Source organism: Lissotriton vulgaris, chromosome 2_1 (assembly GCF_964263255.1).
Source record: "Lissotriton vulgaris chromosome 2_1, aLisVul1.2, whole genome shotgun sequence".
Taxonomy (NCBI): Eukaryota; Metazoa; Chordata; class Amphibia; order Caudata; family Salamandridae; genus Lissotriton; species Lissotriton vulgaris.
The window spans coordinates 230,383,505-230,410,838 of record NC_141687.1 but is presented as its reverse complement, the minus strand read 5'-3'; the positions used below and the strand labels follow the sequence as shown (position 1 = coordinate 230,410,838).

Genomic DNA, 27,334 nt, shown 5'->3' with positions numbered 1-27,334 from the left:
ATTTTATTGTAACGAAATCCAAGAACAGAAGTGAAATATGAACATCTTTTTGTGACATTTGTCATAAAGCTTGAAACATTGAGAGAACATATTTGTGCTGTGGTGGTGCTGAGTGATGCTGTGGTGGTGCTGAATGGGGCTGTGGTGATGCTGAGTGATGCTGTGGTGGTGCTGAGTGGTGCTATGGTGGTGCTGTGGTGGTGCTGCGGTGGTGCTGAGTGATGCTGAGTGATGCTGTGGTGGTGCTGAGTGGTGCTGTGGTGGTTCTGAGTGATGCTGTGGTGGTTCTGAGTGATAATGTGGTGGTGCTGAGTGACTGTACTCACTGTCACTCTGCACTCACTGTCACTCTGCACGCACTCTGCACTCACTGTCACTCTGCACTCACTGTCACTCTGCACGCACTCTGCACTCACTGTCACTCTGCACTCACTGTCACTCTGCACTCTGCACGCACTGTCACTCTGCACGCACTGTCACTCTGCACTCTGCACTCACTGTCACTCTGCACTTACTGTCACTCTGCACTTACTGTCACTCTGCACGCACTCTGCACTCACTGTCACTCTGCACGCACTGTCACTCTGCACGCACTGTCACTCTGCACTCACTGTCACTCTGCACTCACTGTCACTCTGCACTCACTGTCACTCTGCACGCACTCTGCACTCACTGTCACTCTGCACTTACTGTCACTCTGCACGCACTCTGCACGCACTGTCACTCTGCACGCACTGTCACTCTGCACGCACTGTCACTCTGCACGCACTGTCACTCTGCACTCACTGTCACTCTGCACTCACTGTCACTCTGCACTCACTGTCACTCTGCACTCACTGTCACTCTGCACGCACTGTCACTCTGCACGCACTGTCACTCTGCACGCATTGTCACTCTGCACTCACTGTCACTCTGCACTCACTGTCACTCTGCACTCACTGTCACTCTGCACTCACTGTCACTCTGCACTCACTGTCACTCTGCACTCACTCTGCACGCACTCTGCACTCACTGTCACTCTGCACTTACTGTCACTCTGCACTCACTGTCACTCTGCACTCACTCTGACTCTGCACGCACTCTGCACTCACTGTTTCTGCACGCACTCTCTGTCACTCTGCACTCACTGTCACTCTGCACTCACTGTCACTCTGCACTCACTGTCACTCTGCACTCACTCTGCACTCACTGTCACTCTGCACTCACTCTGCACTCACTGTCACTCTGCACTCACTCTGCACGCACTCTGCACTCACTGTTTCTGCACGCACTGTCACTCTGCACTCACTCTGCACTCACTGTCACTCTGCACGCACTCTGCACTCACTGTCACTCTGCACGCACTCCGCACTCACTGTCACTCTGCACGCACTCTGCACTCACTGTCACTCTGCACGCACTCTGCACGCACTGTCACTCTGCACGCACTGTCACTCTGCACGCACTGTCACTCTGCACGCACTGTCACTCTGCACTCTGCACGCACTGTCACTCTGCACGCACTGTCACTCTGCACGCACTGTCACTCTGCACTCTGCACTCACTGTCACTGCACTCACTCTGCACTCACTGTCACTCTGCACTCACTGTTTCTGCACGCACTCTGCACTCACTGTCACTCTGCACTCACTGTCACTCTGCACTCACTGTCACTCTGCACTCACTGTCACTCTGCACTCACTGTCACTCTGCACTCACTGTCACTCTGCACTCACTGTCACTCCGCACTCACTGTCACTCACTCTGCACTTACTGTCACTCTGCATTCACTCTGCACTCAGTCACTCCGCACTCACTGTCACTCCGCACTCACTGTCACTCCGCACTCACTGTCACTCCGCACTCACTGTCACTCTGCACTCACTGTCACTCTGCACTCACTCTGCACTCACTCTGCACGCACTCTGCACGCACTCTGCACTCACTGTCAGGACTTCGATGTGGAACGAGACCTTGATCGTGTGCGGGATCTTGCCTTGGATCGGCTGTAGCGGCTCCTGCTGCGGGATCTGGAGCGACTCCGACTGCGGGACCTTGACCGACGACGCCTCCTGGGACTGCGACTCCGGCGTCCATAACTTCCTCCACTGCCTCCATATCTTCGGGGTGGTGGTCCCCTGCGGCTATGGTGTGAGTCTGGTGGCCTTCCATAACGAGCCATCTGCACCCGAAGTTCGCGCCCATCCAGTACGGCTCCGTCCATGGCGTCCATCGCATCCTCGGCATCACGTTTGTCATGGAATCTTACAAAGGCAAAACCGCGGCTCTCCTTCGTGTATCGGTCGCGGGGGATATAGACGTCGCCTACTCGTCCATACTTCTCGAAAACTCTTCGAAGTGTTTCGGGCGACGTCCTGTAGGTAAGATTGTCCACCTTCAAGGACGTCATGCCTCCTACGTCAGGCGGCGGCCTGCCGTAACTCATCTCCAGGGAACCCGTGAGAGGCGTCGGGCGGAACCTTAACTATTCAGAAGGTGAAAGTCAGCAGGCGTGGGCGCCTACACTGACAAGAGCTTTGGCCAAAGTTAGTTAAAATAAAAAAATAACCTGAATAAAGTAATTGAGAAGTCAGGCAGGCCGGGGGCGGTACTGCGGGACACCTCTGTGACGTCATTCCCGGGCCGCGCTCTGATTGGCTGCTGGCCCGGGACCTGACGTGCAACCAGGAAGAGGAGCCGGCAGCAGGAAGTGGCGTGAGCATTGCGGCCCCGGGGCTCCCGTGACCAGGAAGGAGCCCTGGATACTGTTTCCCTTTAAGTCCCGGTCCCGAGATGGGGGACCGGGTGAAGACCCGCGGGGCGAAGCGGGCGCACTGAGGAGGCGGGGCTCCCATGTGGAGAGAGAGCCCCGCCGAGTGCTACCACCGCCCGGCCACAGAGAAGCCTTCTGTCTAGCAGCGGGCCCCCGTGATGTGGGGAGAGCCTGCAGCTGCGGAGGAAGGGAAGGTGCCTGGAGACCCGGGGAGCGCCCGCCAGACACCGGTGAGTGGAGCCGGGAGGAGAGGGGCTGGTGTGTGTGGAGGGGTCTCTGTGTATGCGTGTAGGTGCGGCGGCGGCGTCGGGGGGTGTGCCTGTGTATGCGTGTGTATGTGCGCATGCGTGAGTGCTGTGTATGCGTGTGGCTGTGATGTGCGCATGTGTGAATGTTGAGAGCCTGCAGCTGCGGAGGAAGGGAAGGAGCCTGGAGACCCGGGGAGCGCCCGCCAGACACGGGTGAGTGGAGCCGGGAGGAGGGGGGCTGGTGTGTGTGGAGGGGTCTCTGTGTATGCGTGTCGGTGCGGCGGCGGCGACGGGGGTGTGCCTGTGTATGCGTGTGTATGTGCGCATGCGTGAGTGCTGTGTATGCGTGTGGCTGTGATGTGCGCATGCGTGAATGTTGGTGCGCGTGCAAGCGGCTGAATCCAGCCGGGGAGAAGCGCGTGACAGTTTCTTGTCCGTCATTCCCCCGTGTCAGCTCGCTATAAGTCTCCAGCCTGGACGCATCCTTCGGATGCGATTTCCAGGCGAGACCTAAAAAGGGCAACAGTGCCGTTAGTTATGATTGGCAGCTCACCACCAGTAAAATACCAGGAGCGGAACACAGAGCCGTGGAAATAGAGTGACAGCCCCGGACCAGTAGACCATAGTGAATCAGAAAACATCAGCAGAGTCCAGGAGCAGAAGAACCTGAACCCCTGCGCGTAAGAAGCAAAGGGACGGAAGTCCCTGCCAGGGAAGTGCACAAAGTAATAGATCACAAGGCAACACGCAGCAGAGCCGTATGCAGTGGAAACCCCACTACCCATAGGCAAAAGCCCTACAGGGCCTGAGCAATGAGAGAAGGCATAAGCAAACCACACTAAAAAGTGAGAGTAGAACACAGCCAAGACAGGGGCGGAAGTTACACCGCCGGCACCCTGCAACAGCAAACATACAGAGTGTTTCCACTGAGACCAGAAAGACTACGGAACAACTGCAGACTACCACACAAACCCCCCCAGGAAAGAACTGCACCAACCCCGTGGGTTTCACTAGAGGCAATGTCCTACAACAGCAGGAAGAGCGTTGACAAAAAAGAAGATGCCGAAAAAGAAACCTCCCGTGCCAGGAAGAGCAGCTACACAATAGCCAACAAGTACCCGACACAGGATATGGCACATCCCTATAAAAGCAAGGGACACATCTTGGAGCCGAGCTCTTAGACAGAGGGCTAAAAACAAATTCAGAAACAGCTGGCCAGCTGCAACAAGAAAAGGGCAAGACTGCGAACAGCCGCACAGTCAGTCTGGGTAATAACAAAGGACACACCTTTTGAGTTAAGCTCATAGGCAGAGGTAAAAAAATAACCACATAAACAACTGACCCAGCTGCATCAAAGGAAGGAAAAATCTGGGGAGAAATCTCTGGAACCCAGAGACGTAATCAGGAAAACAAAATGACAACACCGTCACACGAAAATACAAATCCACCATACGGGACTAAAAAAGCCAGGCAGTCACGGAAATCCGGAGAGGAGACGCCGGACCACCGAGTCAGCATGCTCATCAAACAGAAGGGTCCCTTCAAAGGGCAAATCCCTGAGTCGCTCCAGAACATTCTCAGGGAAACCGCCATCGCTTAGCCATGCATGGCGATGCAAGGCAACTGAGCTGGCCATAGCTCGACCCACGGAGTCAGTGGTGTCCATTGTCGATCGGATGGAAAACTGCGCCATGTTGCGGCCATCCGGTACAAGCTGGAGCAGGTCAGCGCGAGGACCCTTCTGTAAAGAGGGAGGGAGTCGTTTGACGGAGTCCCATAGGGCAGAAGTAGCCCGAGTAAACACGCAGGTCGTGTTTACGGACCGAAGGCCAAAGCTGGTGGGGGCAAAAACACTCCAACCACCTAGACTCCCGAGTGGGAGGGAACAACGGTGGAGGAGAGGAAGGAAACGCAGCCTAGACTACCAGTCCTTAAGCCCTAGGATGGACGAACAAACAAGCAGGGACATCTGGAGCCGGCTGGTGGTGATGCGCAACAGCACAGGTCACAGGGTCACCCGATGAGGGTCTGACCCAAGTCCCCAGAAGGACATCATACAAGGACCTGCCAAAGGGTAGCAGAGGTTCCACATCCACCGTGCCCTGGTGAAGGAGATCCAACAAATGATCCAAAGGCAGGGAGACAGAAGGCGGTTACATTAGCAAGATATGTGCAGCCCTATTAACTTCCCTCGCAAAGTCTACGCTAGCCTCTGTGGCCATAAAAGGTGGAGACAGCAAGTCATCCGTTGGTGACGGTTGTAGACTAATCTGCCCACTCAACAACAAAGGCCCTGCAGAAAAATGAGCCGACCAGTGCCACATGCACCCCTGGATGGAAAAAACCCTGTGGGCGGTGAACCCACTGAGTCACGTCTTCCAGTATATGATCCGCTGGGGATGTAACCAGCGTCGCCCAATATCAGGACAGCGGTGGATCGGCGCCGACGACCTCCGAAGAGGACTCCTCCACCCGGAGTTGGACCGACGTTGGACTGGCGTCGACTTGACCTCCGCTGAGACAGAAGACTGCGGGAGGAACAAAGTCAACTTGGAGTAAAACTCTGCGCTGCAGCCACATCCAGCAACAACGCAGGGAGCACCGCAGGACTGTGTGAAGACGCTTCAGCAGGACCAGACATCAAAGTGGGACGCCCATCCTGGCCGTGCCCCGACGACGCAGCAACCCCTGAATCGGAGTCAAGGCACTCGGTCGTTGGCGAGGGTGAACCCGCCGGCAAACTCCTGACCTGAATCCCTATCCCAACTGTGGGGCCCGAAGGCGCGCCAGGGAGATGGGGTGATCCAAAGAAGAATCCAAGGAAGGTCAGGACAAATATGAATAATAGTATTTATGATCGTAGAAATAATTCCCGGACTCGGTTTGTTATCTGCAGTGTTTTATATACAGGTGAGAGAACTCCTTTGTAGGAGTATTATTCAGATAGAGACAGCCAACACGAGTTTCGCCCCCTTACAAGGCCATCTGGCCTGGGGCTTCATCAGGGCGTGAGAGAACAGTAATGAAGCCATAAGTCGTCCGGCCAATTGCAGTCAGTAAGCCTTATTTTTCTTATCCAGGCATCAATGCCAGAGTCAAATTCGGTCTTTGCAAACAGCAGCAGCTGTGATTGGCCAAGAAGACTTCTGGCTTCATTACTGTTCTCCCACGCCCTGATAAAGCCCCAGGCCAAATCGCCTTGTAGGGGGGCAAAACACGTGTTGGCTGTCTCTATCTGAATAATACTCCTACAAAGGAGTTCTTTCCCCTGTATATAAAACACTGCAGATAACAAATCGAGTCAGGGAATTCTTTCCACGATCATAAATACTATTATTCATATTTGTCCTGACCTTCCTTGGATTCTTCTCTCTCACAAGTGAGACTGGGGTCACCCACTATCAAGGTCAAATATCTACTGTGCATTATACTCAATAATACAGCTCGTAAGGGATCGGGCCATTTTATTCCCCCTCATAACTTTTGGAGGTGACCCAAAGAAGGCCCGCAGAGATCCAGAATAGGCCCCCACCTGGATCCGAGTCGCCCCAGCACCAGGAAATGGTGGATAGGCAGGGGTCGACTCCTGAGGGCTCGCGTCCAGTGAAGAGCGGGAGTGGCGGCCGTTGATGTCATGCTTGTGCGAGGTCGACAACCTCCGTGACTTCTTCGGGTGCTTACCGGAGGCAGGTGAACGACGTCCACAGGAACGACTCCGGGATCTGCCATGAGCAGAGACCTCAGCATGGGAGGAAGAACTGCGCCGTTTGGATCCCTGCTATCTGACCGTGACACCAGGGCAGATAACAATTTCATCCGACGTTCCCGTAGGGACTTTGATTTCAGCTGCCGGCAGGAGTCACACTCGGCACAGTCGTGGTGCTCGCCCAAGCACCACATGCAGATCTCGTGTTGATACGTCGCCGACATCTGCTGCGAAAAGGATGCACACGATTTGAAGCTCGCAGGCATCGACACACCTTTCCAGATGCGAAAGGCGTCATGAAGGCAGGAACAAAAAACAGGCCAGAGGAACCGCTAAACTCCGGATCCTCATTGAGACGCGGAAAAGAAGAAAACTGACGTCAGCACGCTGGGGGGGTCTTATATGGCTCCATTGACATCACTTCAGTGGACGACGTCAGGGCGGAGCCGGGCGGCACCGCCTCCCGGCATGCAGAGGTACTGCTGGGGGAAAAAAGTTTTCCGGATCCAGTCTGATGCTTGGGGATATTCTAAGCTAAGGAATCTGCGGCTAGATGACTCTATCAGTTATTATTAGGAGGAGGAGGAGGTGGTGTTGCAGGTGGTCTAGTCTCCTTGATCAGTACTAGTTAGACAATCTGCAAACCGAGAAGGCCTGCACACCAATGTCAGAGATGTCTCACCGGAAGAGGGACTTCGGCTTGTCTGCCTCTCTCCCTATAAACTGAGCATTAGTTTAAAAAGACTGCATGAAGTCTTGGTGCTATGATATGGTGCGAGGGCGGGGTTACAAGCGTGCACAAAGTACATGCCAGAAGGGGTCGGCATCATCTGAAAATAAAGCTACAGACTGATGTCACGTAGGGGTCAAAAGATCCTGCAGCTGAGGAGGAATGGAATGAGCACCAGACTATCGCCTGAGTTTTTGGACTGAGGCGCCACCTGCCCCATAGATCTGGTGAGCCTGCACCATGTCCAGCACATGCTATACCTACACAGTGCCTGTATTACCCTCTCTGCAAAAAAGTCCAAAAAAGGGACAGCAAATAGTAGATCAAAAGCTGCCTTCTGCTCTGCAAATAAATAATACATTAAATAAATACATAAATAAAAAGACCATAGGTGGCGGAGGGGTCAGCAATGGGGAGCAGGATAGTGGGAGGCGTGGTACTGGGGAGCAGGATAGTGGGAGGGGTGGTACTGGGGAGCGGGCGGGAGCAGCAATTGAGAAAGTGAGAGAGGAATCAACAGGGAGCGAGCAGAGGAGGGTAAAAGCAGCAGCAATGTGAGAAGAAAATGAGGGAGAAAGCAACATGGGGGGAGACGCACACAAGGGTGACCGCAACATGGAGGGAGGTGGGGAAGTAGATGAAGTAGACTCCATGACCCCAGAACTGGAAGTGTGAGTTCCAATGTACTGCGGTGTCTTGTGTAATAAATAAATTACTGGAGAGAAACTGTCCTGAAGAAGGTGTAAAATCTAAAAACCAAAACGCTGCGTCGACAACCAGTTTTTCCCTTTTTTATGTGATTATGAAAATGATGTTTTTAATCTGTTTTTAAAGTACTGCTGTACAAAATAATGTATTGTATTGAATAAATCATTTTTTTTACAAATTATAATTTGCTCTTTTGATAATATTTGTGTGATTCTGTACTGACAATTGTGGTACCAGTGGTTTTCTCCCTCGTTTGAGCTTTAAACGGATGCAAGCACTTTCTGTTGATTATTGAAGCCGTAATTGTTGGCCAGATGTTAGGGACCTGTTTGTTTTAAGCAGTATATACTACCACACTCACAGCAACCCACTGGTGAGCACCACAAATGGGCTCCACACAAGTTTGATAAAACAAGTATAAACGTTATTTAAAAAGAAATACGACCTGCCACATAATACAAAAGCCAACATGTAATAAAGGGTAATATTCGTTTCGGCTGGCAGGTTCAAATTCCAACCACCGCTTTCAAAATGCTATGCTGGTCGTAATGACAGATACCCCCCCCCCCCCGTGCAATGGACAAACAATAGTGCGCTGCGTAACGATACAATCCTGTACTGGACAAAGGAGAAATAATATAATGCGTAACGAAACACCCCGGTACCTTGCGAAGGGAGAACTAATGCAATGTGTACCGCTACAATCATGTACTGCGCAATGAAGGAATAATGCAATGCAACACACCCCAATCACGTACTTTGCAATAAAGAAATAATGCAATGCGGGCCGCTACAATCCTGTACTATACAAAAGAGGAATAAGGCAATGCGTAACGCTACAATATTGTACTTCGTTATGCAGAAATAATGTCAGGCGTCATAAGACAGTCCGGCAGTTCGTTAGCAGCAATATTGGCAATGTGTATTACGACAGTCAGCCTCGCCGATAAAAGTTGACCCCCACACGTATCAACGATGACAAAGTACAGCTTCTCACTCTGGCCCCAGTACTGGCGCTCCTTTGGTCAGTACGGGCCCCAATCTGAGCTGAAGCAAAGGCTCATGTCACCAGAAGGACTGAGAGGCCGAGAGAGTGCCCCTCAGAGCCCGCACCCCGCCAGGCAGTGATCAACGTTCCCTGGGGGGCGCAAACCCACTCTCCTCTCCTCCTTCAGCAAACTGGGCATTCCGTGCAAAACTTTCTCAATGGGCCTCAATGGCTCAGCCTGGCATCTCAGCTCCTCCGGGCCTGCCAGTCTGGGCCGAGATTGTTAGGAGGGTCTCAGGCGGCCACAGGGCATATGTACCCCACGCCTCTGAGATTACGTTACTCCGGGTGCACGTTCACCACAGCACTCTCCGGGTCTCCTTTGGCATGAAGCCACACACACAACGCTGATGGGACTTCACGTCGACTCAGAGTGCACGTTCACCAGACACTCCTTCCTGTGGTCTCAGTTGGCACCAATACACGCACACTGCGCTGCAGAAACTCACTTTCTTCTGGTGCACGTAAAGATCAGCCGATCACCTCCACAGTCCCAGGTTGCACCAAAGCACGCACATTGCTTCACTGAGACTTACTCCAATTCCGGTGCCCGGATCTCTAGGCACTCTTCACCAACGCCTTCGGCCACACCCCGACACGCTCAGCATGTCCAAGACTCACTTCTCCTCCGGTGCACTCCAAGACCAGGCGCTCTTCACCAGCATCTCAGGTGCACCTCAACACGCACTCAGCACGTCCGAGACTCACTCCACTTCTGATGCACATGTTGACCAGGCGCTCCTCACCAACGCCTGCGGTGCACCACGACACGCCAAATGCGCATCTGAGACTCACTTCACTTTTGATGCACACGCTGATCAGGCGCTCCTCACAGGGGTGCACCACGACACGCACCCTGCGTGTCCGAGACTCACTTCACCTTCGATGAACACATTGACCAGGCGATCTTCACCAACGCCTCCTGTGCACCACGACACGCACCCACCGAGTCTGAGTCTCATGTCTCCTCCGTGTGTCCAAGATCACAGGGCACACCTTCCAAGGGTCTCAAGCTGCCACAACATGCGCCCACCGCATTTCTTGAAACTTCTCCGGAAACTTTTATGTTCCTGTGTTTCCAAACAGGGAGCCAGCTCAGCTCGGGCCCTTGGAGTAACAAGACACAGCACAAAGCAGTCTTCTTCAAGCAGGGGGACCCAGCGCACACAGCACAGTCCCAACAGCCTCTTCCTTGTTTAAAACAGCAAACTGCAGACCAGCCCCAGATCACAAAGCAAGGGCTGATCTTTCCCAGCAGTCTCTACAGTTGTTCCTTCCTTAGCAGAGGTTCCTCTTGACCACAAAATGGGTCTAAGCCTTTTCAGTATAAATCCATTTCTATTCCAACGTTCAGGGGTCTCAGCTCTCATAGTTATACCCCTAAATGTCTTTGTAGTTCGTTGTGCTCAGGGCTCTCTGACCCCTGCCTAAATCAGTTCTGGGTGTCTCCTTCCCAGTGCCACCTTTCTCCCTTTGATACTGGGGGTCTGGATCCTTAATCACTCAGCAGGAGATGGGTCAATTGTTTTATAGCCGCAACCCAGGCCTCATCACCTTACGGGCTTCCCCTCCGCCCCTCTCCAGATGCAGGTCAGCCTGGTGCCATCTCAACCCCTCCCTGGGTCAAGACCCCCCCAGCTCCTCTCACCTCTCATATCCAGATAGACAATCCACATACAGCAGATACCCACAGAAATGCTTAAAGCACAAAACTCAGCCACTTTCTAAAACAGTGGCTTCTGAACACACAGTTCCATAGAAAGATGTGTTATGATGCCATGAGTTCATACATACTAAACTTCACTTCTCCATGTTAAACTCATGAGAAACTAGGCTAACAAACACAATACCCAGCCTCCCCCATTCTGTCCTTTGGGCAGGATGGCCTTTAACCAGTGAAAAATGAAATGGATTGTTTTTCCCTACCAGAACATAGCACACACTTCAGTATATGTCCTGCCTTTTACTTACACTGCACCCTGCCCAGGGGTTACCCGAGACCTACCACAGGGCTGCTCACTGTGTACGCAAAAGGGAAAGTAAGGCCTGACAAGTGGTTGCACTTGTCAGGACAACATGCTAACTTAGCAAACTGCGTGCAGGCCCTACACTGCAGGCCTGAGTTCCCTTCTCTCCGCACCTTTGCATTACTAGCCCTGGCGCACACAGTGCACATCACTAGGGACTTTACTAGTAAGGCAAACATACCAATCATGGCCAACCGATTATCATTACACTTTACACAAGGAACACTTGTACTTTGACACTGATCAACAGTGGCAAAGTACCCAAAGCATCTAAATTGGAAACTCTATGTCAGGAAAACAGTCTAGGGGAAAAGCAAAAACTTTAGGGAACTGTAGCCAAAAAGTCCAAGTCCTACAGTGTAATTATTTCAACAATACAGAATATTAATTCCACCTATCTGTAACTAGAATATATTTTATGAAGAACATAAACCATGTAAGATAAGTATATATAAGTACCCCTAACCTTGAGTAAAAAAGAATATCGTTGGTCAACTGCAGAGATGACAGTCATAGAATGTTTCGGTTTCTTGCACTATGGTTATAGCACGTGATCAACCCATTCTAGAAGCCTAAGAATAGCTTGCAGATAGATATCTGCTGCAGATGCACGAGCCTCCCGAGATACAATGGCCGCGTGCAGATTTGTACCTCTAGACGTCATCTCATCTCAATGAAACAATCTAGAATGGCGTCTATGAGCAAATCTGTCACTTTGGTAATGTAACGCCAATGCAAACAGCAAAATAAACATGCAAGGGCTGCTGTCATCTTCAATTCATCCTTTATTTGCACAATGCAGCCAGGCGAGAGGCTGTCTCTTCTAGGAGCTATGAGCAGGGCCGGGGTTTTCAAAGGATCCTTACTCCCTTTGAAAGAAAAGGCCAGAGCAATATTTTCATACGACTCTGAAATTAGTCTGGCGAAAAGCCTTTTTGAGCCAGTTTATTGTTTACGGAAGACTGCATGTTCCATCGGTTTCAAGCACTGTGTCGCGAATAATATATCTAATGGCGCGCAAATCAGGTTCAGTGGAGAGGGGGCGAGCCTGTTCTCTCCGCCACGCGCAGGAGCTCGGATCGGTGGAGAGGCGCGAGAGCCTGTTCTCTCCTCCACGTGCAGGAGCTCGGATGAGTGGAGAGGCGCGAGAGCCAGATCTCTCCTCCACGCGCAGGAGGTCGGATCAGTGGAGAGGCGCGAGAGCCTGTTCTCTCCTCCGCGCGCAGGAGCTCGGATCAGTGGAGAGGCGGAGAAGCCTGTTCTCTGCTCCAAGCGCAGGAAAGAGCTCAGTAAGCTGCAGCCAAAGTGTCTGCAGTGCAGTCATCATGCACGTGCAATGGGCTGCAGTGCAAACAAGACCTGAATGCTAATTTGCAACAAGGCATTTTCTGCTGACTATGAGGAGGAAACAAACCCTGCCTCGATATTGCCAATTAGAAGTAATGGAATGAAAAAGAAAACATCTGTGAATAAGGTCATAACACTTTTGCTCCTGTGTTATAAGTATTGGTAAATAGCTTTCTAAATCATGGATATACCGAATAAGAGGCCTGGCGGTAGCAAAGATCGACTGATATGTATAATACACATAATTATAGTGGCTTTCAGCCTGGCCTTTTTATCCACTGGTCAGACAGTCATATGTCTCCTCTGCCCACTACAGCATTCAGCACTGGGCAGTGGGTCAAACCATTCCAGGTGTTGGGTGTTGGTGAACTTCACTGTGAGTGATGGCGCTCTCCTCTTCACAAGGAGCGCATCCACACGCAAAGTGGCTCTCTTCAGTGCCGGAGGCACACTATGGAAATATCTGGGGAGTTTTGGACCCCAAAAAATAATACTGTTGCCCTTAGCTAATAATGTTTTCTTTTTAAACAAGTAGCTTCCTCTAGCAATAAATGTTTACAAAAACTCTGACAAAACAAAACAAGAACTGTCAATGCCAAAAGTATGGTAGCCAGCGCTAGACCTATTGGCTTCGCAATGCATTTTTAAATACTGAACTAAGGTAGGCGTTAATAATGGCTGGTGCCCAAAACAGCAATTAATTCACTTCAAAATACTTCATCATTGGCAGGAAGATATTATCCATCAATGCAGTCACAGGGGTTGTTAAATATCTCCCAGAAATATGTGAACAGAAGACTGGGCTATCCACCAATGAAGGGCCATCATCAACAATGGAGTTCATAGGCGTCGGGTACCATCCTCTCCATCACATGGCCGGCTGTTTCCCGTGGATACGCCAGGAGGCCTCCGCTGTAGAGGGAGACCTAAACAGTCTTCCGAGGGTGACAGCATAGTCCTTTTATTGTTGACCTGTAACAAGACCTTTGCATGTCCTGATGTGCCGACCACAAGACTAGCATATTCATTATTCCACAGGTCTGTACTTACTGAACCAAACTGCAGAGGGGAAACTAAAGATGCACTTAAGGTCAGCACAGGGGAATGTGTTTTGGTGCCTCCAATGGGGCGTGGTGCTCAAGTAGAGGTGAGCAGTAAATACAGAGGTAGTACCTCAATGTAGTAATGTCACTGCACTTAGGAAGGCCAGAGTTAGCCCAGGATTAACCATCCAAGGGGTGATTCACAAAGATTTGCTGTGTTACTCTTAACAATCTGGGTGTAAATCACAACTATTCATGTAAAAAAGCTTTGTGAGTCGAGCCCCGATTGTTAAAATGCTGATGAATTAAGCAGAACAGTTTGATGCAATCCCTTTTAACAACTTAAGGCGTTATTACGACACATGTTTTATTGAACCATTACCACCAATTGTTTTATTGTTGTAATATCTAAGACGTAATGAATTCAACCATTGTTCTACATCTGCTGGAAAAGCAATACTGTACTGTAATCTGATAATTAATAATTATTAATTACTATTAATGCTAGACTCTAATTAGCCCATGAGTGGTCACATATTGACCTATCCTGCCATTGCCCAAGCACCCCAACTTTTAGACGTATGAATCTTGCCAGTTAATGAGAACTAAATTCACATGCCAAAGATGACAAGAGTGGGGAAGTCACTTGGCATTCCCTGAGCATTATACAAAGAACAAGGACTCACAGTTTAAGGACCATGCAGGCATGTCCGTCCCTTCACGCCTGTGTATTGTGTGTGAGTCTCCAATACCACTCCTTGGCCTTTACACAGTACTAAACTCTGATGCTCCGATGCTCCTACTTAGATTTACAGTATATTAATTACTATACATACAGATTAGGACAAATACAAGTGTTTAGAAAAAAAAGTATAGCATAATGCAATATAGAAATAAGACAAATGTAACTTTTGCTGCTGAGAGTTTGTCTAGGATACTTTATTTTTTGTTATTATGTATTAGAGCTCCATTCTATTACAATTGATCCCCATTCTTCAATGAACAAACTGGATGCCACGCTTCTTAAGCATGTACTTGTAGCTACTGACTCTGTAGTTTTGTGGTGCTGATGATGTCTCACATTTGTATTACCCGTCTAAGGCACTGATTAACAAGCATTTGCAATGCAATAGGCCTCGCATTTACGGAAGTTTAAGCTATTGGCATTGTAAATGACAATGCGTGTTATTTAGGTTTTCAAAAATTTAAGTATAAATAAAAGGAATTATCATTTACAATGCCAATAGCTCAAACGCGCGTAAATGTGAGACCTGTTGCATTGCAAATGCTTGTTGTTCATGCTGGTGTGGAGCGATCTGCAGTCTCACACCTAAATGCCAGTGTGATGGTGGGAAACAAAGGCACTGTTATGACTTCACAGGTGCTAAGAAGAAGGTTTGGAGGGAGGGGCTTTCCGTTTCTACCTCCTTCCTGTTAGAGGTGTTCTTGCCCTGTAAGAATGTCATATGTATCTGTCTGCATGAGCAATTACAACAATAAACATTTAATTGGCACTTACGCAGTTTTCTCCAATTTATTTTTAAACGCTACTCGGCCCGAGGCGTAGTGTCAGAACTCTTTACTTGCACAGATATTGTACGGGTGCAATGACTCATACAAGTTGTAAGTCAATGTGCAGGGAATGCTGAATATGACGGTCCCAGGTATAGCAGTCCCCCAGCGCGTTATTTTAGCGAAGGCTGGCTCTGACTGCTGGTCATCTGATGAAAACGCATGCCTAGCTGCCCTCTGCACATTGACTGTACTTGCCACACCACAAGGTGCAGAGATAGCAATCTCTGACACCCTGCCTCTGGTATGGCAGAATAGATGAGTGCAAAAGCAAAATCGTGAGTGCCAGCCTTAGAAGCAATATATTTTTTTTAAATTATGTGACCAACCAATCTGAATATGTATAGTATTTTTTCCATGTCCATGGAATTGCCAATTGCACTTGCACTTTAGAAGGCGGAGAAAAATGTCAGAGTGTTCTCATGTGATCAAGGGTGGGATTGCCCGAAACGCGTTATGGCAGAGCTGGCTATGAAATAAAATAAAACTGCATGATACCTGGGTCCACGCTCGTCTTTTCTAGATGCAGTAGAAGTTGTGAGCGAGTTGAAGAATATATATATATATATTCTTTGTTCAAAAAAAAAAAAATATATATATATATATATATATACACATATACATATATATTTTTTTGTTTAATGAAGTTAATTAAAACAGTACCATGAGGTAGAGCTCATGTACTTTCAAAGCGTTGCTCAATACTGCTCTGTAGAGCAAGTGTTGCCTCTGTTTTGATTCCAGTGCAGAATGCTTTAATTTGCACCATCTAAGAGATTGCCATGTTGGAGTGCACAATGGCAGTGTCTCCCTTCCTGAATAGTGAAAGCCCTATCACTAGGCCAGCTCACCTTCATGCCTCACCCGTTATTTATGCAAAGTACAAATTTGGCCTTAGTTTTAACCTCCCAAGTGCTTCTAGCAAATAACTGACATTTATGTTCATTTACTTTTAGCTGGTCCTCTGCACCCCAGTAGAGGCAGTCTTTTACCACTAGGGGGCAGAAGCCCAGTTTCCTCGCTTGCATTAAAGGCAATAGTGCTGTTGGTGTGTCAGTGGCACTGCTCAACACAAACCGATGGGGCATCCTGCAGAATGTTGTGAGGGGCACTGAGTTTCCAATATCTCAAAAATAATCATTGACTTTGGTCGAACGGGTCCCTTGAAGTAGTGGGGGTGTTCTGGAGGCCCCGCTCCCCAGGCAAGCGCCTGTTGAAGGCCCCAGACTGTTGTCCCTACAAGTGATCTGTGATGGTTTACGTGGTAGTGTGTGTTCCCTACATAATCTGTTCTTCCAGCAATTGCTGTTATGAAGTACATAACTAGAATTGGTGCAGTGGCACTAAATCCCATGGGGATGGGCACCGCAACCAGATTATGACTGTCTTTTATTCCACTACCCACCAAAGGCTTAGGAGGGCACATTATCCTTGTCTGCCCCAGGCCTTGTGACGCCCTGGGTAAGCTGCTGTCTATTCCATCAGCGGGTCCTTCACCCTCAGTGGAAAAAATAAATTAAAAAAATATTCACAGAAGGAGGGGCTTAACAGCAGAGATCAATGGCAACTCGATTTTAAGAGCCCAGCAGCCGTCAACAGCGAAAGGTTTGATGTTGTTTGCAGAGGCAGAAGGAAGCAGAGCCGCACATTTTTACCAGACTTCCTGAAGTCTGCTGCGCGCGAGGCAGGAAGGCAGGGATGTAAATAAATGCCAATAAACCGCCTCTGCTGAACATGCATGGTGTGGAAACGCTGCTGCGAGGTCAGGTGCTGGCGGATGCGGCTTGTTTGTTAACCTTGGCGAGTTCAGCGCGCGCACTGTGCCTGGTCCCTGGGGTGAGACGCTTTAACAAGCCGAGGCGTAAGCCCACTGAGGAGCTGAGGCCCGGATTATTATTCTCTTGTCAGGAGGCGCACGCGAGATGAATTGATGCGCTCGCAAGGATCGTATGATCACATGATCTGCAGCCCTACCCCGCCCTCTCTACTTAGCAGCAGACGTGCAACTAAAGAGTGCTTGCACCGCCGAGCCCGAGCATCTGAGGGGGTGCAGAGGGAGCTAAAGAGAAAGGTATTGTATTAGAATATAGCACTTTCAGTTCACCTTATAGACATTGTTTGAGCGCACGAAAGTGAAAGCGTAGTGGGAGCGTGTGAAGGTAAAATCTGAGATCGCCAGAGAAGAGATGCCGTGCATGTGCACATTGGTTGTCCAGGCACATGCACATCTCCTGTCCACCTCGGAAGTACAATCCACAACAATAGAGCTTGCCAAGGCGAGCAGCGCATGAACTGCATCGCTAGGCGAGACCTATAGAAGGCTTCTTAATTTTAATGGGATCGTTAACCGCAGCTACTGGCCTGATCGTAATAGCAATACTAGTAGTAAGGGAAGGTCTGGCATCTTCCACTCAGAAACTCCCCTTACTTTGAAGTTAGTGGCATCTTTAGGAGAAATGAGGAATAACGAATGGAGCCAAGGATCAGAATTGATGAATCTATCACTAATTCATCATTTCTAAGGGGAGCCTCAGTATTACATGCAGGACATGGTAACGCCCATGTTGTGAATTCTCAGGTATCAGTAACTCAGCTTTGGGGGATCACAGAATTACATGGTCAAATATCAGGGTGCTGGCAAGGAGGTCCTAAATGGTACTGCCGGCATTCAAACCAATTAACCTGCAGGGTGTACTCAGATCATCTGAGGAGTTAATGTGTAACCTACTGTGCTATCTTAATGATTTATCAGTATAGCAGTATCACTGCTTGCAAGCCGGTGTATCAACTTCCAGAAGTTCATTTTGAAAAGAAAACGTCTAAGTGCCTAGTAAGGCCTATGGTCCAAAAATGTACCTGGTTGCAGCAGTGGTAAATACAAAATCAGCACATAATGTATATTCTAGGCCATTAACAATATCTCAGATAAAATAAAAATGTAAACACAGGAAATGTCCAAAATACCTCAAAGTCAGGGGGGGTATCCTGGCGCTGAGCAGGAGTGTCCATCCTCAAACAGAAGGCGGAAGGCTCTTGCAGAGCTCAATAAGTGAGGCGGGGGTTCTGCTGTGAAGTAAGAAAGAGGTCCTTCTATGCCATGGAAGGAATGCAGTAAAAGACTCGCCTCCAGGGGTGGTTCTCTGTAAGCGTGGGCTGTGTGCCAGTGACTCATTCCAGTGGAAACCCCACAATGATTGTGTGCCACAGGACGTCTCTCACACAACGACGCCATGGTACTTATGGGAAGGGATGCAAACACAGGAGGCAACAAAGCTGAAAAGGAATTGCCCCACACTCGAGACACTGACAAGACAAGCTGACCATGGGATGGGGAGGGGATGGTAATGGGGGGGCGGGAGGGGGAGGTGATGGGCATAATGTATTTTGGGCTCCGTCTTACTTGAAAGTTCAGTACAGTTTTTCTAATCGCCCAGATGGTTGTAAGTGACGTTATGAGCCAGAGATTACAATAAAAATACAGTTAAACCTAAACTCATGGAAATATTTCAATACTCACCGAGGTAAATCATATTTTAATTTGGATCGTGCCACGGAGACGGCCAGGAGGAGGAGATTGGAACATTCACAGCAGAGATGTTTACACAACTGCCTAAAAATAAAAGGCGAAGAAGGAGCTTCTGCTGTCGCATCCCATCTCATCAAAGGCTGCACATGGAACATGATGCACAGCACTGCGAGGAAGGGGGATTACTCTGTCAAATAATTGAACCGCACATAAGCACGCTCAGTCCAATCAGAATCGCAATCCTGCAATGACTTTCTTTCAGCCCGACTTGGCGTTCCAGACACCAAGGACTCTTGCTGACTGTCTCGTCTCAGAAGATGCCCGATTGCGCGGATGCTTTCACAGAGTGATGCATTCCGGGGCCGGAAAACAAGGTGCTGCCATGAGCCACTATCTGACAGTCGACCAGTGGGAACTGGAGCACGCTGCAAGCATGACAGACGTAACAGGCTACAGAATGGCGGCAGAGGAAATAATAGTTCCTGACAGAACTTGAGGACACCGAATACCCCTATTTTACTGAGAATAGTTTTGCAAGAAACGGTTGTAAAGACGATTCTACTGCATACTGTGTGACAGTGACATTAACGAGGCCCAATACGTAATGTTTCCCGGGAAGGACTGTGCTAATAGGCGCAGATGTAGGCATGTTCAGTCAAAGCTCATCTTACTACATAGCAGGGAGGATTGTGTTGGTTTAACTTCCGGCGCGTCGCTGCTTCCACAACGTGACCCGAGCCGAGAGTGGGCGCTGGTTCTGCTGCTGTATCTGCATTTAGAACTCAGACACTTTTACAAACAGTACGGGCAGTATGCAGATGCGCAGAGCAGCATGCGATGTATTGCCATTGCTAAGGAGGGGGGCATGGCCCATTCAAGTGCATCTGCATGTATACTAAATACCTATACCAGGCACATATACCATGTATAGTTTATTACTCTATCTTACAGTGTCAACCACCCGGTGGACAGGACCTGCCCCAAACTGCGCAGGGCGCAGGCAACCAAGCCCCTGCCACGCACGGTCTTTGACCATGCGCAGCATTGGCTTTGCTGCAGCCATCCTCCTCTGCACAACCACACCGCAATGTAAAGGGATGTCATATTACATAAGGCAGACATATTTGCTTTATCACTGTCTCCTCAAATCAATAAAAGTCAGGCCTATTAGCTTTGTCAAAGCATAGAGTCACTACAGTATTACTAACAGTACCCACATGCTAGAATCCATCATTATAACCAATGATATATATATATATATATATATATATATATATATATATATATATATATATATATATATATATGCATTCCATCTGGCCCAAGTTGGAGTCTCCCGGGTGCTCTGAGGCGGTGCACGCGAGGCGCGACAGGACCCGCCGCGAATCAATAAATTCAGCTTTTCTCCATGCAGAGAAGTTTGTTCCTCGTGGACTCCCGTGTGTCATTCAAATTCAACCACACTGGTTTTTAGTCGATTGTAAGTTTTATTTCCGGAATGACACACGGGAGTGCACGAGGAACAAACTTCTCTGCAAGGAGAAAAGCTGAATTTATATATATATATATATATATATATATATATATATATATATATATATATATATATATATAGTTATACCAATTGCCCAACTACATTTCACACGGCCGTCCTGCCGTGGAGAGGGGAACCATCTTTAGTTGGAAAAGAAACGTAATTCCAGCTGACAGAGGCTTTAGGTTTCGAACGGATCGAGACCTTCCAAGCACCGTTCTCAATATGCTAATTGAGTCTGCAGAGTAACTCTAACTCCTACTACAGGATTGTAAACTGTTGGAAAATGCTCTTTAAAATAGAAAACAACAAACTGAACTTACTTAAAGGAAATAATGATGCACGCAATTCAGAACTCGGATACCCATCATGCATCAATCACTGCGTATATGCAAAACGCCAAAAGAGGGTGAGCATGGAGAATAAAAATGCCGGAAATGGCCTGAAATGCATTGCGTCAGTGTGTTTTCTTGAGCAGCCCATGAAGAAGAGGCTCAGGACCTCGAAACGCGTCGGCGAAAAATAATCAGTTGGAGTGAATGCAGGCTGCATTTCTACTGCCGGATGGCTGAGCACGGTTGTGTTCCCTCTCAATGCTTGGGCAATTGATATATATATATATATATATATATATATATATATATATATATATATATATACTCAGTGTAAAAACCAAAGGTCAAAGTGAGGTTATAGCTAGGTGACAGTCAGTTAAAAAATACAATTTTAAATAAAAAAACAATGAAATATACCAGTTATAATTTACTGAGCTAATTATTACTTGCATCTCGGGCATGTACGGCCTATGACCTCACATATACTTCCTTCCCGACCGATATCTGGCAGCCTGGCCTTTATTCCTAGGTCCTGTAAATGAATGAGCACACCCCCTGGGACGTTGTCCGAGGCCAGACCCCTGTCCTCCTTTCACTATATTCAGATATTGCAACTTTCATATATTTGCAGATATCCACAATGTATGATGCTTTCCTCTTTCGAGTGGGCCCGAGCCTGCCCTTCCTGCGCCAGGTGCATACAATCTTAGGGGATCAACCCCCTTCGGGCCCGCCGCCCCCTCCCTCTCACCGCAGGTACGGGCCTCCTTCATGTATAGTTTTTGGAGCAAGACTGCCACCATTTCTCTATTTTCACAATGCTGTGTTCCTCCTTACAGAGCTCTCCTTATTATAAGTGTAAATGACCATTGTGGCCACTTTGGGAGTCTTTTTCTTGGGTATGCATATATACAGGTCACAGCCACTAACCTTTCCTTCATTTGACCGTTCTTTTCTCACGGTATCAGCATCATTCTGTACTCGACCTTTTTGACAGACCACCTTTAATGATTCCAATTCGAAAATACGTGCTGTGTCATTGGATACACATGACATACCCTTACGTGTGTGTTACGTTTGTCAGAGCACATGATTTTCTCACCAGCGCAATTTTATATACATATTTGTTTGTCCTTTATACCATTTTTTATCTAAATAAAAATAAATATGAAATTGTATATAATTTTATTTTGCTTTATCCTGTGTCTTCTTACCTTTGAAATACCTCAGGTCCCTACCAATCCAATGTTTTTCCAAGGTGTCTGAATAGAATTACCTTACTATTACTGCACACATGACCTAACTCATGACATATCAAATGACCTCATTGATGTTATCTCAAATGACATTAATGATGACATCACTATTATTATTATTATTATTAGGGACATTTATAAAGCGCTGAGTTACGCACACCGGCGTGTCCACGCGCTAAAAGTGGGAGAGGCAGCGTGCAAGGAGCACAAAAACTGAGCAGACAATTATTTGGTATAAAGGAATGTTTTTAGTTTCGCTCGGAACCTCGCTTCCTCCGGTTAGGTCCGCAGGTAGTTTATTCCAATTATTTGCCGCTAAGCATCTAAAGGACCTACCTCCCATGCGGGCTTTCTTAACTCTGGGGATCCTCAGAAGACCGCCCCCTGCGGATCTGAGTGCTCGTGCAGGTTGATACACTTCAATCAGTTTATTCAGAGGGTCGGGTGCCCTGCCATTCAATATTCGGTGACAGGTGCAGAGGGCTTTGTATTCCACTCTTCTCCTCACAGGGAGCCAGTGTAGCTTCTGGAGGGCCGCCTTAGAAGGCGCCCTTTTGGGTAGCCTGAGAATCAGACGTGCTGCCGCATTCTGCAGCACTTGCAGGCGTGCCATGCTTTTTTCTGGAGCCCCCAGGTACAGCAGGTTCCCGTAATCCGACCTAGCTGTCACCAGAGCATGAACCAGGGTTTGACGGGCACCGATCGGGAGTAAGTCCAGGACCTTTCTCAGTTTCTTCAAAATCCCGAAACAAACTCCAACCACCCGGTTGATCTGGGGGCCAAAAGTAAGACCCGCATCAAACCAAACCCCCAGATTTCGTGCTTCTTGGCAGGGGGTTGGAGTTGGTCCTAGACAGGGTGGCCACCATGCCGACGACCAAGCAGACTGGGCTCTCCCCACCACCAGCACCTCTGTCTTGCCGCCATTAAGCTTCAAGCAGTTGATAGCCATCCATTTGGCAAGCTCTTTCATGCACGACCGGAAGCCATCGGCAGCAAGACAGGGCGCGTGCGATAGGGAGATCACCAGCTGCGTATCGTCGGCGTACGAAACCAATTGGAGACCATGGCTCTCCACAGTCGAGGCAACAGGCGCGACATACACATTAAAGAGGGTTGGGCTCAATGACGAGCCCTGAGGCACGCCTTGGCCCAGGGGAACCCCCTTGGAATAGCAGTCTCCTTGCCCGAAAGCTTCTCCCCTTGAGGAAGTCCTGGATCCATCTCAGCGCGGTAACAGAAATGCCGCCTCTGTTCAGACACTGTAGCAAGATGTTGTGTGCTACAGTGTCGAACGCCGCGCTGAGGTCCAGCAGGATCAAAGCCATAGTTTGGCCTGCATCCACACCCTCTCTCAGATGTTCCGTAGCCATAAGAAGGGCGGACTCGGTAGAATGGCGTGGCCTAAAGCCAAACTGTCACGTGGAGCAATCCCGTCTCTTCCACATGCTTCATAATTTGGGTATTAACCACCTTTTCCGCCACTTTGGACAGAAAAGGCAGGAGTGAGATGGGCCTCAGATTTTTTAATACCTCGAAGCCTATGTGGGGTTTCTTCCGGAGCGGGAGCACCACCGCCTGTTTCCACCCCTCAGGCAACTTTCTCGATCCAAAGGAGGTGTCCAGGACGTGCCTCATATAAGGCTCCAGTACTTCCAGGCTGTCCGCCAAGCGTTTGGGTGACACCGGGTCCCACGGGGACCCTGATTTAACAGAGCGACACACCACTACTAGATCCTCAGAAGAGGGGGTGCGGAAGTTTGTAAGATGCCCTGCCGTCTCCATGTCCACCAATGCTACCTCAAAGTCAACCCCTGTTGGCGGATTCGGGAAAGTCAAATAGATCTTCTCGACTTTAGTAGAGAAATATTCGGCAATACGGTCACACGACTCCGTTGAGCAACTCTCCGGATCTGTAGGTGAATTTACAGTAGTCAGGGACTTGTAGATACCGAAGAGTTCTTTGGCCGAGTTTTTCGCCCCCAAGATTTGTCCTGCATAGTAGGCTGCCTTAGACTTTTTAATCAGCCTATGATGAAGGCGCCTTTTTCCAAGAACAGTTCCCTAGCCTGATTGTCATAAGACACCCTCCAGACTCTTTCGGCTCGACTACAGTCCGCCTCTGTTTGCCTCAGCTCGCCACTAAACCATGGGGCTGAACGTTCTTTCCGGGCACATGCGGAAGTGTGGCAGAGTGGGGTTGTCTGGTCAAGCGCTTCAGTGATGCGCTGATTCAGGTTAGAGACCGCCATTTCTATGTCTTCGCCACCAGGCTGGCCCTCCCTGCTTAAAGCTTGATTAAAATCCTCCACCGAGAATTTAGCCCACTTCCTCCTAAGATAATTAGGGGGTGCCTGACTGGATTTGGTGGTTTTTGAGCTATGTATGGAGAAAGCTACCAGAAAGTGGTCTGTCCAGGGGATAGGCTCTATTCCAGACACCTCCACACCTCCCCAGTTTGCATAAACCGGGTCCAAGAGGTGTCCCTGTCGGTGCGTGGGGCCTGAGAGCTTCAATTCCAATTGAAGAGCTAGCATATCCCGACAGAAATCCTTGACCCCTATATCCTCTGGGCAGTTTAGATGCAAGTTCAGGTCTCCCAATAGGACGAATTTATCCCTACGTAGGGTAGCCTCCATAAGGCTTTCTAGCAGGCTCTCCCTGAACTTTGAGCAAGCCCCTGGTGGTCGATATACCAGACATCCTTTGATCGTCGTGCCCCTGTTGATTTGAATCGTGAAAACTCCTACCTCACTCTCCGCGATCAACATACGCTCTAGGCAACAGCCCAGTGTTTTCCTGAAAATAACAGCAATCCCCCCTCCCACCCCCTCTGGCCTATCCTGCCTAACCCAAGAGTAGTTCTCCGGCGTGGCCTTGATAATGTCAGAGTTGGAAAACTGGTCTAACCATGTTTCCGTAAGAAACAATAGGTCGAACTTTTTATCTGTAAGCAGCTCAAAGACATCAAGTCTGTGTTTACGTAATGACCTTACGTTAAGGAGACCACAGGAAAGTGCTTGCTCCTTGGTATCCCGCAACAGGGTGGTGAAACGGAAACCACAATGAGGACATTCCCTCTCGTCACTCGACATACCATGCATGCACAAAGATGCCTTGTGAGGATGGAAGCCAAGAAGTTGATCCCTAGCCCAATAGATCTTACGGCCAGGGGTTATCGCCCTAGCCCGCGACCGGCCGTGGACGGGCGTGAGGTTCCGTGACAATTGTAAGTGGTGTTTTCGACTCGCACGAATATGGTCGAGTCTGGTATCTATGAACCGCAAATGACGAGTTTAGTAAGTGTGCGCAGTTTCGCTGTGCTAACTTAAACCGTTCGTTTGTTATGTGGGTTTTCCATCTGTACCCACGGGTTCCATCTTAGATACGGCATCCATTTTGTCTCTTGCCCTCAAGTAGCCAGCGAACGGACGCTGTCCGCTTCGCGACCCTGGGACTCCTAAGATATTTGCGGAAGACACATGTCCTTTGTAAGTGTCTTTATGACGAGGGGGTTGCTGCTGTAAGGCAGATGGCGCCGCTCGAGGCTCATCTTACCGCACGGGCTTATTGTCTCAGCCGTGCATCTCATTAGGCACGTCCCTTTGATGCCTGTATCTCGTGTTTCCCGTTACCTCCCCTTTTACACCCTTTCCGATCTCCCCACTGTCTCTGTCTTCCTCTACACCTGTCTTCGTTCCTATTCCGATCTACTTTACTGCTGATTGGAATTTGCTAATGGTGGGAAGATGGTTTTTACAGTTGGAACCGCCAAAATGTTTCCGCACTTACGTTCCGGACCTCATGTGTTTCAAAGTGACCAAAGCGACCCCTCTGGGGGCTAATTGTGGGAACCAGGTTGTAAACTTTTGTGTTCAATGTTATCCTATGGGTAAAAACTGTATAAAAGGAGCGATCCACAGAACCAATTCGAAGCAGTCTCCCCGAACTACACTTGATGTACTTCCTGTGATCTCTGTGTTCCCTGCAGTAAATAAACCTTGAATCTTTGACGCCGAAGGAAGTGTCCCGTGTCTCTGTGACTCGTACGCCGGAGCAGGTTACCCACGAAGGTTTCAGGTGTTGTGCCCTGGCACCGCTGGGTCCAAAAGAACCCAGTCCTTCAGTTGGCGCCCAACGTGGGGCTGCATCAGTGGTACCGGTCCAAGCCCGACGATCGTGAGGAACTTCGTGTGAAATCTCCGAGGGAAGGTGCACTCCGCTTCATCGATCCTGTTGTCGAAATAAGTGGCCCGAAGACTTTTCCCGCGAAGATTCCCGCCTCCTGACGGCTGCGACGGACTGCTGCCCTGACTGTAGACCTGTTTTGGCGCCTGGCGTAGACCTTGGTATAGCGAGACGATTGACGGGCCTTCCTGGTGACGCCATCGATCTTTGAGTTAAGTATTTGTGGGTCGCTCCCAGAGTTCTTGGTTGTTGAACACTTTAGCGAGTGTTTTTTGTTGTTCACGCTGTATGAGTGTTTTTGTCGGTGACACTTTGCTAGCGTACTTTGTTGTTGTATTGTTTGACGACTGCAGCCGCCAAAAACCGAGGGTTTTGTTCTTTGCTGGGACTTGGTAAATCCCGTAACCCTTGAAGTTTGTGAAACTCGGCTAGCGTGCAAGATGCCTGGTCGCAGTACTTTGTTTAGCTGTTTTAGACCTTGTGGTGCGGATTCCCTGCTGGAGGACTCGTGTCCGATACCTCCGGTTGGAACTCCTACTTATGACTTATATAGCAAACATGGGCTAGGCCCGATTGCTTTTAACGATTATTGGATTAAATATACGAAGAAAGACGGCGACCTTCGTTGGCCACCTCACGGTAGCTTCGAAGCGTCGATCTTAGATAATCTGGAAATGAAATTGTTCGAACGTAAATCAAGGCCGGCCATGTTTGATGCCTTTCGGTTGTGGCGCAAAGAAGCCCGACAGAAAGAAATCAGACAAAATAAACGTAGTCAGCGAGATACTGTTGCTACCATAGTGAAGAAAGCTGAGCAGTTCCAGCGTGATAAGGAGGATAAGGATAAGGAAGTGTTTGAGAGGCTACAGCGTATGACTATAGATAAATGTTATCCTGTTTTACCTACGGAGTTGGATAAGAAGGAAGAGGTAGTTGAGGATCCTTTAATGTCCTATCTTATGAAGTCGCCACCTCCGTACGTACAGGGTACCGCAGCTCCTGTGGTCCCTGCCGTACCTGTTCTTCCACCTATTGTTCCTCCGCCTGTTCCTCAACCTGCACCCGTTCTTCCGCCTGTTCCTGCTCCTTTGTCTGTCACTATCCCTACTGCTCCTCCGCTTCCACATACTCCTGTTCCTGTTACTGCTCCTGTGTTGTTAACCCCTGTTGCTGCTACTGTTTCTACTCCTTCTCTTGTTAGTCCTGTGTCTTACTCTTCCCCCTCTACCCGTAATCGTAATTCTCCCCTTGCGACAAGCTTCTTTCAGTCGCTCGGACCTGTTCATGGGTCCGCTGGTTCTGATGGTCCTCAGA

At 49.0% G+C, this 27,334-nt stretch overlaps 2 protein-coding genes across 2 annotated transcripts in view; both read right to left on the bottom strand.

Annotated features, from left to right (window-relative positions):
- The window catches only part of CAMKK1 (calcium/calmodulin dependent protein kinase kinase 1), a 1,268,063-nt gene that overhangs the window by 1,004,385 nt on the left and 236,344 nt on the right, over nucleotides 1-27,334 (bottom strand). The gene's annotated exons all lie outside the window — the stretch shown is intronic.
- LOC147729896 (serine/arginine-rich splicing factor 2-like) lies at nucleotides 1,928-2,714 on the bottom strand. The gene has a single exon (XM_086958519.1). It carries the CDS (start codon nucleotides 2,423-2,425, stop codon nucleotides 1,928-1,930), a length of 498 nt encoding a protein of 165 aa, XP_086814645.1. The 5' UTR covers nucleotides 2,426-2,714.

Bases quoted from the DNA above. Each gene is read 5' to 3' on its own strand.
- LOC147729896 (XM_086958519.1), bottom strand. From the start codon at position 2,425: ATGAGTTACGGCAGGCCGCCGCCTGACGTAGGAGGCATGACGTCCTTG.